Source organism: Centroberyx gerrardi, chromosome 12 (genome assembly GCF_048128805.1).
Source record: "Centroberyx gerrardi isolate f3 chromosome 12, fCenGer3.hap1.cur.20231027, whole genome shotgun sequence".
NCBI lineage: Eukaryota > Metazoa > Chordata > Actinopteri > Beryciformes > Berycidae > Centroberyx > Centroberyx gerrardi.
Genome location: NC_136008.1, coordinates 21,345,333 through 21,362,229, shown reverse-complemented (window position 1 = coordinate 21,362,229; position 16,897 = coordinate 21,345,333). Strand labels below are relative to the sequence as shown.

Below are 16,897 nucleotides of genomic sequence, written 5' to 3'. Positions count from 1 at the left end.
GGGTCTAATTTCATACGGCATGCATTGAAAAATGATGGGAAATGTAGAAATTAGACATAGACAGAAGTAAATGGGCTGTAACTATAAGTGACCGAGGTATTCTCCTTTAACGATTTGGGACTGTACTGAACTCATATTTGCTCCACATCCCAAATTCTTTCTACTGATGAGGAATTGTCTGAAAATCACTAGCCATAGTGATCCATCTCTGTGTTGCATGTTCAACAGAAATGGGGCTGTGCTTTTATGTAGCCAAACCAAAGACAACAAGAACAGAAAACACAAACCCCAGCAAAAGCATTGACACAAACAGCTAGTGCGTAGAGAAAAAAAAACTCCCTCTTTCTGTGGTAGAAACCTCATATTAACAGTGGGGTTCATCTTAAGTCCAGTACAACGTGAGCAATTGTTGTGTTCAGCCAGGACTACGGTAGACGCTTGTCTCAGGGTTTCTCAGACTTTCCGTGGCCTAAACCTGTTCACACATCCCTTTAGGGGGCTGTTCAGCGAAGAGGAGTCAAAACATTGGGAGGAAGAGATAGCAGCAAACTGGGTTCCCAGCCAGCAGTGTGTTTTTAAGAGCAAAACGACTTTTCCAAAATAAATAGATCTGTGTCGCGGACTGCTAGGAGAGAGAAAAGCCCTCGGTTCAATAATTAATTCCCGAGTCGAGGGTTTTGGAGAGCCGCTGATTGGGCTGATTTTTTTTTTATTCTGTTATGATACAAAGGAGGCCGTTTGAAGTAATTTGTCCCAGAGAGAGCGGCTTGGAATACCATACAAGCTTTGATTTAGCAAAGCAAATTTAATTTTGTTTGCTTTATGCAAACCAGCCGGGGCCGCGGGGCTTTCTCTGATTCCACCAGAGGGGTGATGGTGGTGGTGGTGATGATGGAGGTGGGGGTGTGCACACAACACAATCACACTGCCGCTGCTAATATGTAATACAGAACGCACGCACACACACACACACACATATACACACTCAGACACATGCAGTGAGCAGCAACAGTTCAAAAGTACAAAGCCTAGCCTCCCTCCAACACACACACACACACACACACACACTCCAATCCCTTTGAAATCAAAGCTTAAAATAATTGTTTGTGCGTTCTCTTTTTGTTTCATTCTATCCATCTATTATTAGTGTTACTGGTATTATTCCTATCATGTTGTTTTAGCTGCCTGCCTTCGCTGCTTGCCAGGGTTTTGTTTTATGCTGCTAATGAAAGCTCCTCTCCTCGCTTTTGTTCTGCCTCGTTTTTCCAATACGTGAATGGAATGAATCTGTTTATATCTGTGCCTGATATTTCCTGAGATGTCTAACATCGAGCGGCACAATAATGAAGAGGCTACTTGTGATTTTTTTCAAGGGTTTCTACTCACGTCTTTGTGCAGGGGTTTGTCATACAGCAAGGCTCTGCAGATACGCCTTAACATGAGGTTGAACCTTAGCCTCAGCCCAAATATTCATATTAAACATGTAAAGATAATTGCACCGCTGCCTTGAAAGGCAAGCCCCATAGACATACATGATATAGGCCCACTGATATAAGTAGCAGTTAGTACAAAGAGAAGCACGTCTTTAATGGTGAGAGAGATTAGTCACAACTGTATTGTACACCTTTAATTACCTGTGTTGTACTTCTATGAAGGAGAAACGACAGTCCATAGACAGTTGTTGAGGCAGAGAGTAGAGGCATTTCTACTCAGAGAGGGAAAAAGATGTTCAGAATGGGTGGCCAAGCCGTTTTCATATACTGCATTCAAGTCATTTTCTTAGCGAGCAATAATGAGTGGATAAAGGAGAAAAACCCAATTTCCTTTATGCTTTTTATATCCTGAAAAAGCCCTCGTTGACGACCCTTTGGTCTTTTGTTATAGAAAACTGAGCTAATATCCTCCAGCTCTCTGCGCAGTTTAAAGGTCTTAATTGGATTCCATTAGTATATTGCTTGACATGACACTTGAGTCCGCTCTATTAGAATTCCCCTGCCTGGGATTAAAAAGAAGACTTTTTCTACATTCGACTCTCTAGGCTCTTTTGTTAAAGTCTCAAATATTCTTTGTTGGATTCACAGTTTTTCAGCGACACCATTATTAAAACTCTAAGCTTGACTTAAACAGATTCTTTTATGTCTAGAGGACCTACAGTAAAAGGTATGGCAGTGTGTCATGGTGGCACAGGCTCAATTTATACATCAATGAACCTCAGCATTAGTGTTTGCCTTACATGCATGCCTGACAAAATGTGCTGTAAGCCCCATAAAAACAGTCTTCCAGCCTCCTCCTGCACTAGACTAGAGCACATGTTCAGCTCCCTGCAGGTTTCTTTTCAGAGTAGCATCCAGAGTTGAAGTGGTTCCTCGGTGGTTTGAGTCGGTGTAGAACACGGGCCGAGGAAGGATGCGTTTGATGATATTCTGTTTTATGTCTCTCGCCTCAGTCCTGAGCTGACGTGGAGGGATGTTCAGCATCTGATCGCCAAGACGGCCAAGATCCCTGACCCCAATGAGCCTGGGTGGAGCATCAACGCAGCAGGATACCATGTTCACCACAGGTACTCTAATACAATGGTGCATTATGGGCCATCAAGGTACAACGGTTCACCGTACACACCCCCAATAACATATAGATACATGGATTACATTTTATTGGATTATAGTACTCTGATTATAAAGTGTTGGTAACTATAAACTGTTGATTTTACTATAAAAAACACAGAAATCAGATTGCCTTGCAGACAGTTTTGAAAAATAGCTTGTTGAGAAGCTTGAAAAATGGTTAAAGGAAAAACTAACTTAGCAATTCAGACAACCTTGCAGTTAATAATAATTATAATGCTAATGCTATACAAACATTTTAATCATACTGCACCAAATATACTAATTATGTTGTATGTATTACTTGTTGTTTTTTTTTGCATGGATGTAGACCGAAAATGTTTTCTTAAATGTTTTCATATCACAGACCTCCAATGATTTTGTCCCCATGTGGGAAGATTGTTGTTGTTGATTTAGTATTGAATTGTATAGCTGTCTACTCTGTAGGTGGGAGAGATAATAATGGTGAGAGCGATTACATTAGTCATAGCCTCTAACTGGAACCTCCTGAAGGACCTTTTGAACCTCCTGAAGGACTCCTGGAGGTCCCTGCTCCTCACTTTCCACTGCTACAGAAAACCGTTAAAACAGAATAAATTGCTTGTTTACATTCATATTTTGAAGGCACAGTAATCTAAAAGTAACAGTAAACTGGAGCAATCAGATGGATTATGTTACTTAGGACAAGTTTACACAAGTAAACAGTAATCTGCAGTGGATGACATGGTCAAAGTCATCTTTCCCTTGTTCACTAGTTGCCTCGTGCACACACAGTACGTGCACACACCCACACACTCTCCTCGCATAAACCGCTTCAACCGCAAAGAGCAGCAATCTGTTTTATGACAGTTGAGACAAGTGATCTTGTCCGGGGAGGAGTGTCATTGTAATCCTTTAATGTTATTATCACACCCCCGGCATGTCTGAGTATCCATACCTGTCCTGATTTATACAGAGCAGGACTGGAGGAAATGGAGCTTCTCACTCTCCCTCTTAATGTATGAAGTGTGAATCTGAGAGAGAGAGAGAGAGAGAGAGAGAGAGAGAGAGAGAGAGAGAGAGAGAGAGAGAGATGTTTCAAGTCCTGTTCTCCTCCAGACATCGTATAAACGCTTTTACAACGCTTTTACAACGCTTTTACAATGTCAGCCGGGCGATGACATAGCTGTAATCAGTCATAGCGTTTGTGATGCTTTTCCTCTGCTCTCTCTCCCTCTCTCTCTCTCTCTCTCTCTCTCTCTCTCTCTGTGTCTCCCTTCCCTCATCCTGGCTGTAACTCGTTGTCCTCACCTCTCTTTCTACAGCACATGCACTTCTCAACCCCTTTTTTCTCCCGACCTTCCCCTCCCCTTCTTTTCCCTTTTCTGTCTCTTATTCCCTCTCACTTGCTTTCCTGTTTCCCTCTTCCATTCCCTCTTTCGCAGTATGCCGTGTCATAAAATAGATTGTAATTACTGTGTTGCTGTGAGAAGAATGGATTAATTAAAATATAACGATGCCGATCACACCAGCGGGCTTCTGTTGAAATCTGTCCATTTAGGGGCTGTGGCAGAGGACTTGTAATGCCCTGATCATACTGCAGCGGCCACACTAATTATGAAGAATGGTTTATTGCATGGGCGAGGACGGACGGACTAGACAGCGCAATGAGCACAGGGTCACTTACCCTCAATGAGGTTGTTACAATACATTAAAGATTAGATATGATATCTCTAATGAGAGGATCCGTGTTCAAGAAAATTGAAGATAACGCCGAATGCGTAGGTTATGTGAGGTTAGCGATGGTAAGGGAGGGAGAAGGGAAGAAGGTAGAAAAGGAGGAAGGGAGGGAGGAGAGGAGAGGAGAGGGGAATCCACTTTAGTTGTTACAGTTTGACATCTAAAGAATATGACTGTGCCTCTCTCAGTCTGTGTTGGAGTCTCAACAGAGACAAAGAGTCAAGGCTGTGGTTCTAGTGTAGGTGTATGTCTGAGTATGAGTGCTGTCTGTTATTGAGTAGCTTGTGGTATATTTTATGAGGCGCTCTTAAAGGAATAATATGGGATATTTTCAGATAAATAAACCTGTTTTTCTATACACTCTATAGCCGCTTGATGGAACACAATAGTGATTCAACCTACAGCCAGTTCATGAAAGCTTTTACATTTGCTGTTCTGAACACAGAGGTCAGGTGGGTCTCCTCTGGCTCACAGGATGTGATGCGTTTAATGTTTCCAGTTTGTTTAGAATATATAGAGGAAGAACTGGGTAGTTAGCATGAGCAGCGATAGCCACCATGGCGGAACAGACAAATTAAAATCGAACTATAGCGAAATATCTACAGAAACTCAAACAGACTCAGAAAATCCAAGGAACAAGACATGACAGTGATTGACAGGTGATCTCTGGGAAGTGCAGTGCAGAAACACCACAGCAATGAGCGCTGAGCACCAAACATGGAGACAAAATAAACCACTTTAAAAGTTTCATAGGGAACATGTGCGGATTGGGGACAGATGGTTGCAGTGAAAGGAGCAACTGCATGGCTTTGTAGAAGCTGAGGGAAAAATAGCTGCCTTGGAGATGCTGGGTTGGGGGGTGTCAGATTGATGTGTGTGTATGTGTGTGTGTTTGGGGATTGGGGGGGGGGGGGGTTGGGTGGGTGGATGGGGTCGCCCGCATCCCAGAGTTCCCATCTGTTTGACCTCCATATAGACTGGGAGCTTTAGAAACGCTGGTGTTGGGGAGCGACCCCCCCCCCCACACACACACACACACACACACATACACACACAGCTCCCACCGCCATGGCGACAATAAACATGTCAGCCGCCACACGCCAGAGCAATCTGCAATCAGATTTACTGTGCATGAAATATGGCGGTGCTTTTATTGGTCCAAAGACTTGTCACTCATAATTTATAGGCTGTTGCCAGGCCGGCTGTGATGTCAGCGAGCTCCCTGCACCCTCGGGAGAATCAGAAGAGAGAGAGAGAGAGAGAGGGAGTGGAAGAGATAGGGTCTGGGTGGTGGTGGTTGGGAGGGTATAAAGATATAAGAAGACAGCAAATGTGTGTGTGAGAGAGAGAGAGAGAGAGAGGGGGAGAAAAGGTGATGGAGATGGGCGAAAAAGAGGGAAAAAAATAACACGCATCCATCCTGTTCCTCTCTGTGGTGAGTTTATCAGGCTGAGGGAGTGAAACTGTCAGTTTTTCCAGGGCCCATACAAATGGATCAGCCTCTCCTCTCCTCTCCTCTCCTCTCCTCTCTTCTCTTCTCTTCTCTTCTCTTCTCTTCTCTTCTCTTCTCTTCTCTTCTCTTCTCTCCTCTCCTCTCCTCTCCTCTCCTCACTTCTCCTCCGGCTTGCTCGGCATCCTTTGAACACTGACACCTATTGATCACGCGGTCGGCGGAGAAAAAAAATTAATCTCTGATTCACATCTCCACTTGAAGCCTCTCTGACCCAGAAATAGAAAGTAGAGAGTCTGGTGTTAGCGGCTTGCACCGGAGGGATGGCGCGCAGAGACGAAGCAGAACGTCCAAACAGGCTTAATTTCATTTAATCTCTTCTGATAGCATAGGTGAAACTACAGTAATTATCCTGTGGAAGATTTAGATGGAAAATAACAGCAGAGAAATAGATCAAAGAAACGCTGCCCTCTCTGCAAAGACAAAGTGAATATCAAGGAGAATGCATGAGTGGTGAAACGGTATCTTTAAAAAAAAAAAATCTGCTATGGTGTTAAAAAATGAGATAAGATTCAATCCCTCTTTTGAAAAATGATGCTGTGTTCACGGAGAACTATTAGAATGTTTACATTTGCGGCATTTTGTTCCATATCAAAATAATTAATTGCCTCCATTTTCAAATTAAAAGTACATTACAACACAATTAAGGATGCAAATGAGTCTGGGCCTGTCGCGAGCAGCCAGAAAAAGTGAAAGAGTGACTGTGTTGATGTATGAGGGTTCGCGTGCCTTTTTGTGTATTAGGTGTGTCGCAATGGATCATTGTGCACGAGGGTGTGTGTGTGCATATTCAGATGCAACTGTGTGCGTTTACAGTATGTTTATATGAATGCGTCTTGCTGCCATTATTGAGGAGGAACACACAGTGGTGAAATTACATCAGCATAGGGAGATAAATCAGAGCTCTGCACTAATAAACAGCAGGGTAATTAGGTCACTCTTCCCACAGTAACTGATAGGCCTTAGGAACAGACAGATATGTTGCACTCGTTGTGTTAAAGCCCTCAGTCACGCCTAACTCTAAAATACACAAAGATCAAGGCACAAACATAAACAGAAACACACATTTACATGCACACACACACACACACACACAGACATTTCTCTGTCTCTCTTCCGGAGGCTCTGACCTCCAACGAGCCCGTTTCGTGAAAGATGTCTACATCGCGGTAGAAACTGGGGACCGTAAAACATAATTTTGCCATAACCTTCCCTCTTTGGAGGGAAAACAGATATAAAAGTATATAGCGTGTGGTTTACGGCGAGTCCCCCTCACCCAGCCTGGCAGCAGCACGCAGGGCTGATGGATGCCGGGCGTCGGCCGACTTTTAATTGCTCGTAAATTTTTGATCCGGGGGAAAACGCCACGTTCTCCTTGTCCCCTGGCGACATGGGTGACAGAGCAGCTCAGGGGGGAATAAAAGAGGCTCAGCCAGAAACACTGAGGGGACGGGAGGTAGAGAAATTGGGATACACAGATACACACTTGCATTTAGACAAAGATACACACACACACACACACCACAAGGTGTTCCAGTGTAGGATACACACAATTCATGCAATTCAGTTTTCACAGATGCCAGGGCTTTGTGTGTTTGTATCAAGGTTAGGCCAAATCAGCTTGATGATATATTAGGCTGCTTTTGGCCTTTTATTATGTTGGATATCAGCCAGTTGTGTCGTCCACTTCCATGTGATGGAGGTTCCTTCATGACCACAACTACATAAAACATAGAACCTCCAATGAAATTGTACTGTATTTGTTTGCACATTTCATTTTTTTGCACATTTCATTCATTCATTCAATAATGTTTTTTTTGTAAATTTCCAATAACATTGAATAGGTGGGGTACAGTACTTCAAACTAAAGAAGTGTTAACGCACCTAAAAGACTTAAAGGATAACGCTGGTGTTTTTTAATGCATTGCTTACCGTCAACAAATCCTATGAAAATAACAAAATCAACAATGCGTTTGCTCTACTCCCGTTACTTTCTGACTTCCCACATATCGTTTTTAGCCATCAACCCGGAAGTCATTGGCTCCAATTGTAAGCTAAAAACCTTTAAATACAGCTCACAAAGACATAGTTTCAATTTTAAAAATCGCTAACTGTTACCACGAAAAGTCAGACTGTTGTAGTTATTACCAAATCAAATTCAAATGGGAACAAATTCTTCATTACGCCGGGGACTATTTTCAGTGCTACGGAACTACTTTCCTGAGATCGCAAAGTGTTTACAGCCGGCTTATTAAGTTGTTTGAGGAAAAAGTCGGCTGGCCCGGTGCATCGTGATGATGAAATATGCTGCCCAGAGCAACGGCATGGCTCTTTCACGTGTTTTTAACCATTTTTTTTAATACAATGGAGTTCTATGGCTGCTGGGACATGGCTTCATTGGGCACCGGCTACCATCATTGCTGATTTTGTTATTTTCATAGGATTTGTTGATGGTAAGCAATGCATTAAAAAACACCAGCCTTATCCTTTAAATTAGTAAGGGTTTCAATGGAGAGTTTTATTAATGCCCTATGATCTAAATACAGTTTTTCATTCTGCACAAGAACAAAATTCTGGGGGGGAACACCGAATTTTCTGGCATGAAAATGGTCAAATTTAAAGATACTGAATATCGACACAAAATATCAGCTATCGGCGACTTCAGTCTAAAAATATCTGGTATCGGTATCTTGGTATCGACCATCAAAAACCCATATTGGTCGAACCACATTGTATTAAGCATACTGTTGCTGAGATATAGAGATAGCCTTTAAATTTTTAAACGACAAGAGGTAGCATCAAAGGCAAAACTTTTTACTCTCTTGCTCCATTACACTTACGAGAACTCAATGTTTGCACAAATTGATGTCAGTGTCAAGCGCTTAACTGCAGGAATGAGAGAACCTTTATCTAAAACGAAACACAAAGGGGGTTAAGTACTGAAATGCAGTAGCTTGCATTTGCATATACAGCTCTTTTTTTTTCTTTTCTTCTTTTACTGTGGAAGATTCCTTTAAGTGCCTGTACGGTGTTGACAGTAATGGAGATGAGATTGAAAAATGGGGTTTAAAAACTGTCTCTGTAGACTTGTGACTGTTGCCAAGCCTAACAGATGCTCATCTGATCAATTTCTTACCCCGTTTGTCTTCCTCCTAAGATGAAAGTAAGGGAAGATAAGTATAGGTTTATTCCACCATTTGCTTGTTCATTGCAGTAAGGCCCGACATCCTGCAGAGCATTTTGATTATTTCCTCGTTGTGTCTCGGACTCTTTCTAGCTTCAGATCTCTATCATTATTTTTCTCTCTCTCTGTCCTCTTTCTCTTTCTCTTTTTTCCTGTCCTTTTTTCTCTCCTCCTCCCCTGCTGGTTGTGTTGTTCCAGTCTCATTTGGTGGTGTTCGACTTGCCGGGTCTGGCCTGTGGTGATCTCTCCCCACCTCACATTGATCCTGACCCCCCTCCCAACCCAACCATCGCCTCCTCTCTCTTCACACCCCCCACTCCCCCACAGTGGACAAACAAACACACACACACATACATACACACACACACACACACACACACACCGATCATCCACAGGTCAGCGTCTGGGCCAGAGGTCAGAGGTCGAAGGGAGCCGGCCAGGGTCACGCTCACCTGCCGCGCTTCAGTTATCTGTAGTACGCTGTTGGACAAGACAAGGGGAGTGTGAGTGTGTGTGTGTGTGTCTGTGTGTGTGTTAGTGGGGATGATGATGGTGGTTGGGGGTCTCATCAGATGCTCTGGCTCTTTCTTATGCGGACACACACACACACACACACACACACACACACACACACACACACATATATATACACATATATATAACCAAGACACAAACACACAAAACTGACAATGTTGTTCCTTTAAAGTAATAATCCACAACATTTTCATATAAATAAATGTTTATTTTTAGCTGCTTCTCTCTATAGTTGATTGATATAACACAATAGTGATTCAACTTGTCAGGTAGGTCTTTCCTGGGAAAAATCCTCTGGCGCACAGGAAGTGATGCGTTTCATGTTGTCATCAGCAGTAACAGCGGTTTGTTTGGAATAAACAGAAGAAGAACTGGGCAGTTAGCATGAGCAGTGATAGCCACCATGACAGAACAGACAAAGAAAAGAGCGCCACCTACAGAAACTCAAACAAACTTCATCAGAAAATCTAAGGAAAAAGACGTCACAGTACTAATAATATTATAATGATTGTCATCCAAGTTCTCTGATACAATTATGACAGTGGTTTATAGGCTAGCCGTAATCTGAATACAAAGAACATGTCATTTTGAGAAAAGGCCATTAAATGTTATTTTTGTGCTTGGTGCAGTTGATGGTTTATAGCTGTTTTTGATGATTTCTTTCAGATTTTATGAAACTACAGTGATTTAATATCTCAAAATTGACCAATCAATCAGCCAAGCAATTGCACCAGTAATACCTCACCTTAACAAAAAAAAGAAAAGAATGGAAAACTGCCTGGAAAATTAGAGCTACATGGTTTCTGCAGTATACCAACCTGTGTGAAGGAGGCCTAAGTGGGGCTTCAGAGAGATAACAGTTACCTAGATAGAGGTTGACCTACAGCCAGGGCCCACAGGACGCATGCAAAGGGATTACAATCCTACGTAAACACCTGTGACACCTGGTTAAATCTGCCAGCACACACGTACACACACACTCATACTGTATGCTGACCGATACACAGACCCACAGCTCGCTTCCAGTGGGCGCAGAGGGAGAGAGATGGGTGAGCCTGATCAACCCCAGCAGCGTCACCCCCAATTACTCATTCTCTTAAAGGGCTATTAAAACATAATTGCCCGGCGATTTACATCCAAGTTAATGTGGCCCCGAGATAATTTATTATTTTCCATAAGCCCTTTCTTTTGTGTGCGGACTGAAAGAGTAAGGGGGGGAGGGGGGGGGGGGGGGGGGGGGGGGGACTGTAATTTCCTGAGTCATGAAGAAAGGCATGTTGGCAGCCCAGTGTAATTGTTTAAACCCCACTCTCAGACACCTTCCAGTCGCCCCCTTTTAATCCTCGTTATCGCTCTCATTAGCCGGGGGGTCAGGGGTCAGCCGGCTCCCCCTAGAAACACAAACACAGCGCCGGGGAGAGGAAGGGACGGATGGTGGGCTGGATGGAGTGGGAGGAGGAGGGGTGGGGTTTGGGGTGGAGGATGAGGTTTCCACTCCCACAGTAACAAGGCTGCGGATGTGTTACCATAACAGCAACAGCACTGATGGCTAGCTGGGTATGTGCTAACCTCACACAGTCTGATTCTTCACTGCCGCACCAACGCTGTGCCCAAAAAGAAAAAGAGGCTGAAAGATTAAACGTTCCTCAATCTGGCCTCTTCCATGTTCAGTTTCCCCACTTTCTTTTTAGGCTGACATAAATCTGCAAGATGTAAATTCATAGTGTACATCATAGTACGTAGTATCAAAATGATGTAAGGAATACGGAGGAATGCTTTTCTGAAAATATAATCAAAAAATATCAAAATAATCATCGACTGGAACTTATAGTTTGCCCACTTTTTTATGTACCACTACATCGATGGAAGTGAGTCTAATGTAGCAGATCCAGTGGCATGAAGCAGGGTTTTGAAATATAGACAAAAACTGTACGCATGACAAATGATTTTACCCCGTCAGATATTTCTCGCTAGCTAGCCAGCGAATGTGTGTTAAGTGAAAATATGCACGTCTGAATATGGAAGAAATATCAATGATTAAAGGATACAAATAGAAGTCAGAAATGAGTGACCCCAAAATGTACGTTGTTTAGTTGCACAGCTAAAACAAACCAGGAAAAGCAGGTTTTCTTGGTTTCTTCGATTTCTCTGTATTGTCTCTTATTCTCACCTTGTCTTTCTTTCTTTCTCTCTCTCTCTCTCTGCATCCATCTCTCTCTCTCTTCCTCTCTCACCTCCCTCACCTCCTCTCTGATCTGTCTGCAGGAATCACAACCTTGTTTTCCCCCCAGTGTCCCTCTCTAATTGGAGCTAATAAAGATCAATTAAAGTCATTAAGGGCTTTGCCTGAACGAGGGCTGGCTGCTGAATGCATTAGCAGTCTCTCTCTCTTTCTCTCTCTCTCTCCCTCTATATCTATGTCTCTCTCTCTCTTTATTTTGACTGTACAGGGGTCTGGGGGAGGCAAGGGAATTTCCAGGGTCACGTCAATGAACGAGGCTCCTAGCAGCTCTTGTAGCTCACACTAGGGGTTGACCGATATCATTTTTTGAAGCAAGGCCGATACCGATACCAGTATTTTTGTATTGAGGCTGCCGATAGCTAATATTTTGTGCTGATATTCAACATCTTTAAAGTAATAATCCACAACATTTTCATACATAAATTGATCCATTGGTCCATTTTTCTTCTCTCTAGTAATAGTGATTCAACCTATAGCCAATTCATGAAAGCTTTTATGTTTGCTGTTCTAAACACTCTAGTGTCTGGTAGGTCTTTCAAGGGAAAAATCCACACAGGAAGCGATGCATTTAATGTTTCCAGTTTGTTTAGAATATATACTGTAGAAGAAGAACTGGGTAGTTAGCATGAGCAGCGATAGCCACCATGGCTGAACAGACAAAGAAAAGAGCGCCACCTACAGAAACTCAGACTGCATCAACAGAAAATCCAAGGAACAAGACGTCACAGTACTGGACACACTGTTTGATTGACAGGTGATCTGTGGGAGGTGCAGTGCAGAAACACCACAGCAATGAGTGCTTGAATCAAAAAATGAGGAACTGAGAAAATTAGGAACTCTAAAGCAGCATTTAGACCATCATGGGACACTAAAACTCTCCATTAAAAGCCATACTAATGAAATTATTTTAGGTGAGTTGGGTGACCCACCTCACCTATTTAATGGTAGGGGAAACTCTGGGACACGTTACTGCCTTCAAATAAGGAATTAATTTACAAAACGTATTACTGAACAATTAAACAAATAAAGGAACTGTGCTTCTGGGTGCTGAGCAGTGTGGTGCAGTTGCAAGTACATGCCGGTGTTTGAGGTTTACCCACATCGTAGAGTATGATCACCCATCAGCCCCATAGCTACTGGAAATATAAATATTAAGGAGGTTGGGGTCATAGTGTAGCCGAACTCCTCAGCTGTATAACACCGCAACTATTTTACCACTACATCACTATTATTATTATGGACACAACAGACAACAGGCGATCTGACAGAGCGATAAAGAGAGAGAGATGAAGGAGAAGAAGAAGTGACCCATTCACAGGACAGCAGGGAGCCTGATGGTGCTACCATGCTGACAGGACTGTCAACACACGTTATAGAGCTGTGTGTGTGTGTGTGTGTGTGTGTGTGTGTGTGTATGTGTGAGAATATATGTGTGTTTTTGGCTGCGTGTGTTTGTGTCTGTGTGCTTGTGTGTATTTGAGAGAATACAGTGTATGTGTATGTGTTTGCTCGTTTGTACAGTATGTGAGAGAATGTGCATGCGTGTGTGTGTGTGTGTGTGTGTGTGTGTGTGTGAGTGTGTGTTCGCTTGTGTGTATGTGAGAGAATATATCCAAGTGTGTGTTGTGTGCATGCACGAGACCATGCGTGAGTTATGTGTGGGTTTGCTTGTGTATATCTGAGAGGCTACACGCAAGTGTGTGTGTTTATCTGTGTTTGTGAATGTGTGTGTTTGCCTATGTGTATGTGAGAGACCTTGCATGAGTGTGTGTGTATGTGTGAGTGTGTGTTAGCTTGTGTGTAGTGAGAGACTGTGCTAATGTGTGTGTGTATGTTTGCTTGTGTGTCTGGGAGTGTGTTTAAGAGACTCAACCGTCCATCTTACCCCGTGTGCGTGCTTGGTGCTTGGTGTGTGTGTGTGTGTGTGTGTGTGTGTGTGTGTGTGTGTGGTGTTTTTGAATGTGTTTCATTAGGCCTGCTGCTTCATGTGCCTGTCTGCGGCTCCAGTACAGTATAGCAGCTAGTCTGGTTCAGGGATGAGGCGGGAAGCTCCCATTTATTGAGCCTGGGCTCTGCTTCCCTCTCCATATGGCCAGAGAAAGCCTCCTCTGCCTCCCCGGGCCTCCGCCAGTTTGAAAAGCAATTGTGTGGAATGTGTAGGAATTAAGTATCCCATCATTCAGTGCAGACACGCAATTAGAAGAGCTGCACCAGTCACCAGCAGCAGACAGCGCGTGAGTCATGTCACTATAACTCAACACAGCATCTCCCTCTCCCATTTTTTTTTTGTTCCTTTTTTAGAGAGAGAGGAGTAAATACACACACACACACCCCCACACACTCAAATACTTACAGGCTCACACTCTTCCTCACTCCCATTTAAGAGGGAGTGATGCACGCACACACACACACTTACACAGACATTTACAAGCACGCACACACACCAACACAAGAGCACGCGCGCTCTTAGGCATGCAGGTAAATATGAGTGTGCGCGTACATACTGTACATTAGTAAGTTCAAACACACTTTTTCAAAGGCAATTATAAGAATATTGGCATTCAAAGATTATGAAGGTCATGCAGATCATCTGAAAATTATAGATGTTTAGAGCTTAAGTGGATTCTGAATTTCCTGTGCTGCTCTTACATAATGATTCAGCACACAGTGAAGTCTGTATTGATTTCTGAAAGTCTCTTGGCAAGGGTGGTAACTAGTATTGTAATAATATAGTACAAGGATTGTAATAGGATACTGCAGTCTGAAGGATCCACACAGTTTCCCTTGCAGTGTTGCATTGTAGCTGTGATGCCGCATGATAGAATTACAAACTTTAATTATTTAAGGTTATTATCTAACCTTCATTGAACCAAGGCAAGTCAATCCCACTGTGATTAAGAGTCTCTTTTGCTGGCCAGCTACCTGGCCAATAAAGAAACATCACAACAACCCAAAACCCAATCCTATGATGGTTAAGTGCAAAATCAAAATGTAAGATACAATATGAGCGCTGAAAAGACAGTAGTTCAGTAGCCATCTCATATAGGTTCAAGGGACAAGTTCACTTGGATTTGGCTAAATAAAGTAGAGACAGCTCCTTATTGAGCCTTCATAATCATTTGAAAGGAACCAAGAGAGGCCAGCTTCCAGCTTTAAATCATTTTCCATGAGTTCCATGAAGAGGGAGGAGAGAACATGAAAGCCCCTTTTGCCTAATTCAGTCTGGACCTTAGGGACAGACAGTCAAAACCATTCCTGGGATCACAGACAGTAATTTCCACCAAGTTTTTGAGACATGTAAGAGCACAAATAATGAGGAAGCAGACCCAGGATGGCCTTATAAATAAAAATGTACCAATAAAAAAGGGTATGAGTCGACAGGACAGGCCAGGCATATAAGATATAAGAAGTGAGATTTCAGTAACAAAGCTCAAGGCTCCATGATACACAGTTTTCGCACAGCACAACACTGAAAGCATATTAAACCTCTACTACAGTATGTACACAAAGAAGTAGTGTTTGCCTCTGTAGTGTTTCTTCTAGTTTGTTTCTCCCTCTTCTGGTGTCTCACATCAGCCTGTTCACAGAGCTAAGCTGGAGTGGGCTACAGTATAAATATCCCAGACCCATTATTACTCCAACAAAATGTTCCTAGCCGTTGTCAAGCCGCTAAGTACAAAATGGTGAATTGCAGACACGAAGAGAGATAATTGCCGCTCACGCTGGAAATTTGGCAAGCGCCTTTCCCGTGAGACCCGGATGAAATGGTGCTTCAACCCCCGAAACTGTCATTCTTAATGAAATGGTAATTACAAACCCAGCGGAACAGCTGAGGGGCCTGCCGGGGCCCACGGAGCCCAACTACCAGAACAAACCTGCTACAACAACCTGCAGAGCAGAGAGAGAGGCAGGGAGGAGAAGGGCGGGGGTGGGGGGTGGGGGGTGGGGTGGGGGGGGGATGACAGAAAGCGCATATGAGGCAGGAGAAAGGTTCAGGTAGGCAGAAACACCAGGAATTTAAGATTTATTTTAATTGTGAAATCTAATACACACTCCAGGTTGGAGTGTGTCGTGCGCTGGGACCCTCATCAATAACGCTGGCTGTGTGGAAGGAGGGAGGGGAGCTTGGTTAAAAGGGGCCACACGGCCTGGGTAATTGATTGCTTTGTAAGCGAACGTGTCTTTAACCTTTGGGAGGTCAGGCCCAGTCGGACACCATCAGTCCTGCCTGGGTTTGAACTGCTTCCAGCCGTTTGTCTTCCGCCGCTCCCTCGTCTCCGGGCCGATTTGTCAAGCATGAGATGTTTTGGGTGTTTAGATTACAGGCGAGATGGGAAAACAAAGGCAAAATGCCACCCCAAACAAAAGGCCCGAGCCCGGATCTCCCACTGATCTGCGGGCCGGGCAGGAGGCCAGCTACCTGGGGTGCCGAAACTGAAGGGGGGGCCTTGCTGAAACAGAGCCACAATGGAGCCCCGAAACACAGCCAGTGCGGAGCTTGAACCGGAGCCAGAATGGAGGCTGAACGGGAGCCAACGCGAGGATTGAACGACAGCCAGAACGGTGACATGAGATAGAGCCGGAATAGCGCCTTGAGACGCAGCCAAAATGGCAGCCAGGGACTCGGGGGGATATGAGGGAGCTCGGGGCGGCTGACTGTTTTCTTCACTGCGATGCTCCTGATCACTGGAGGTTTTAAAGTGTCCCTCTGCCACCCTCCCAGGTACTTAGGCCTGTCTGTCTGTCAGGCTGCTGGAGAGCGGCTAAAGATGATTTATCTCTTAGATTATCAGGGCCACTAGCCGCGGCGTCGCTCATACCAACCCCTGGAGAGACAGGTCAGAAACAGACAACACCTTCTAGGACCGGCAATCTGACAAGGTTACGGCACCTCTCTCTCTCTCTCTTATAAGGCCCTCCACCGCCTGGGAGCAATTTATAGCTGACCCGAGTCTCACAACACATTGACAGCAGAAAGTCAAACTCACGTCTTCTTGAGCGCAGGTGGGAATTATGGCTGTGTATTTATTTTCAGACGTGCCATTTTGTCACCGTAAGGTAAAAGCAGCGTGTTTCCTGTGTGTTTGTGAGCGTGTGTGTGTGTG

At 43.9% G+C, this 16,897-nt stretch overlaps 1 protein-coding gene across 1 annotated transcript in view; it reads left to right on the top strand.

Annotated features, from left to right (window-relative positions):
* The window catches only part of LOC139914223 (endoprotease bli-like), a 149,352-nt gene that overhangs the window by 95,487 nt on the left and 36,968 nt on the right, over nucleotides 1-16,897 (top strand). Inside the window, exon 12 of the mRNA XM_071902488.2 lies at nucleotides 2,447-2,560. Coding sequence (XP_071758589.2) covers nucleotides 2,447-2,560 — 114 coding nt within the window. The remainder of the gene's footprint in view (nucleotides 1-2,446; nucleotides 2,561-16,897) is intronic.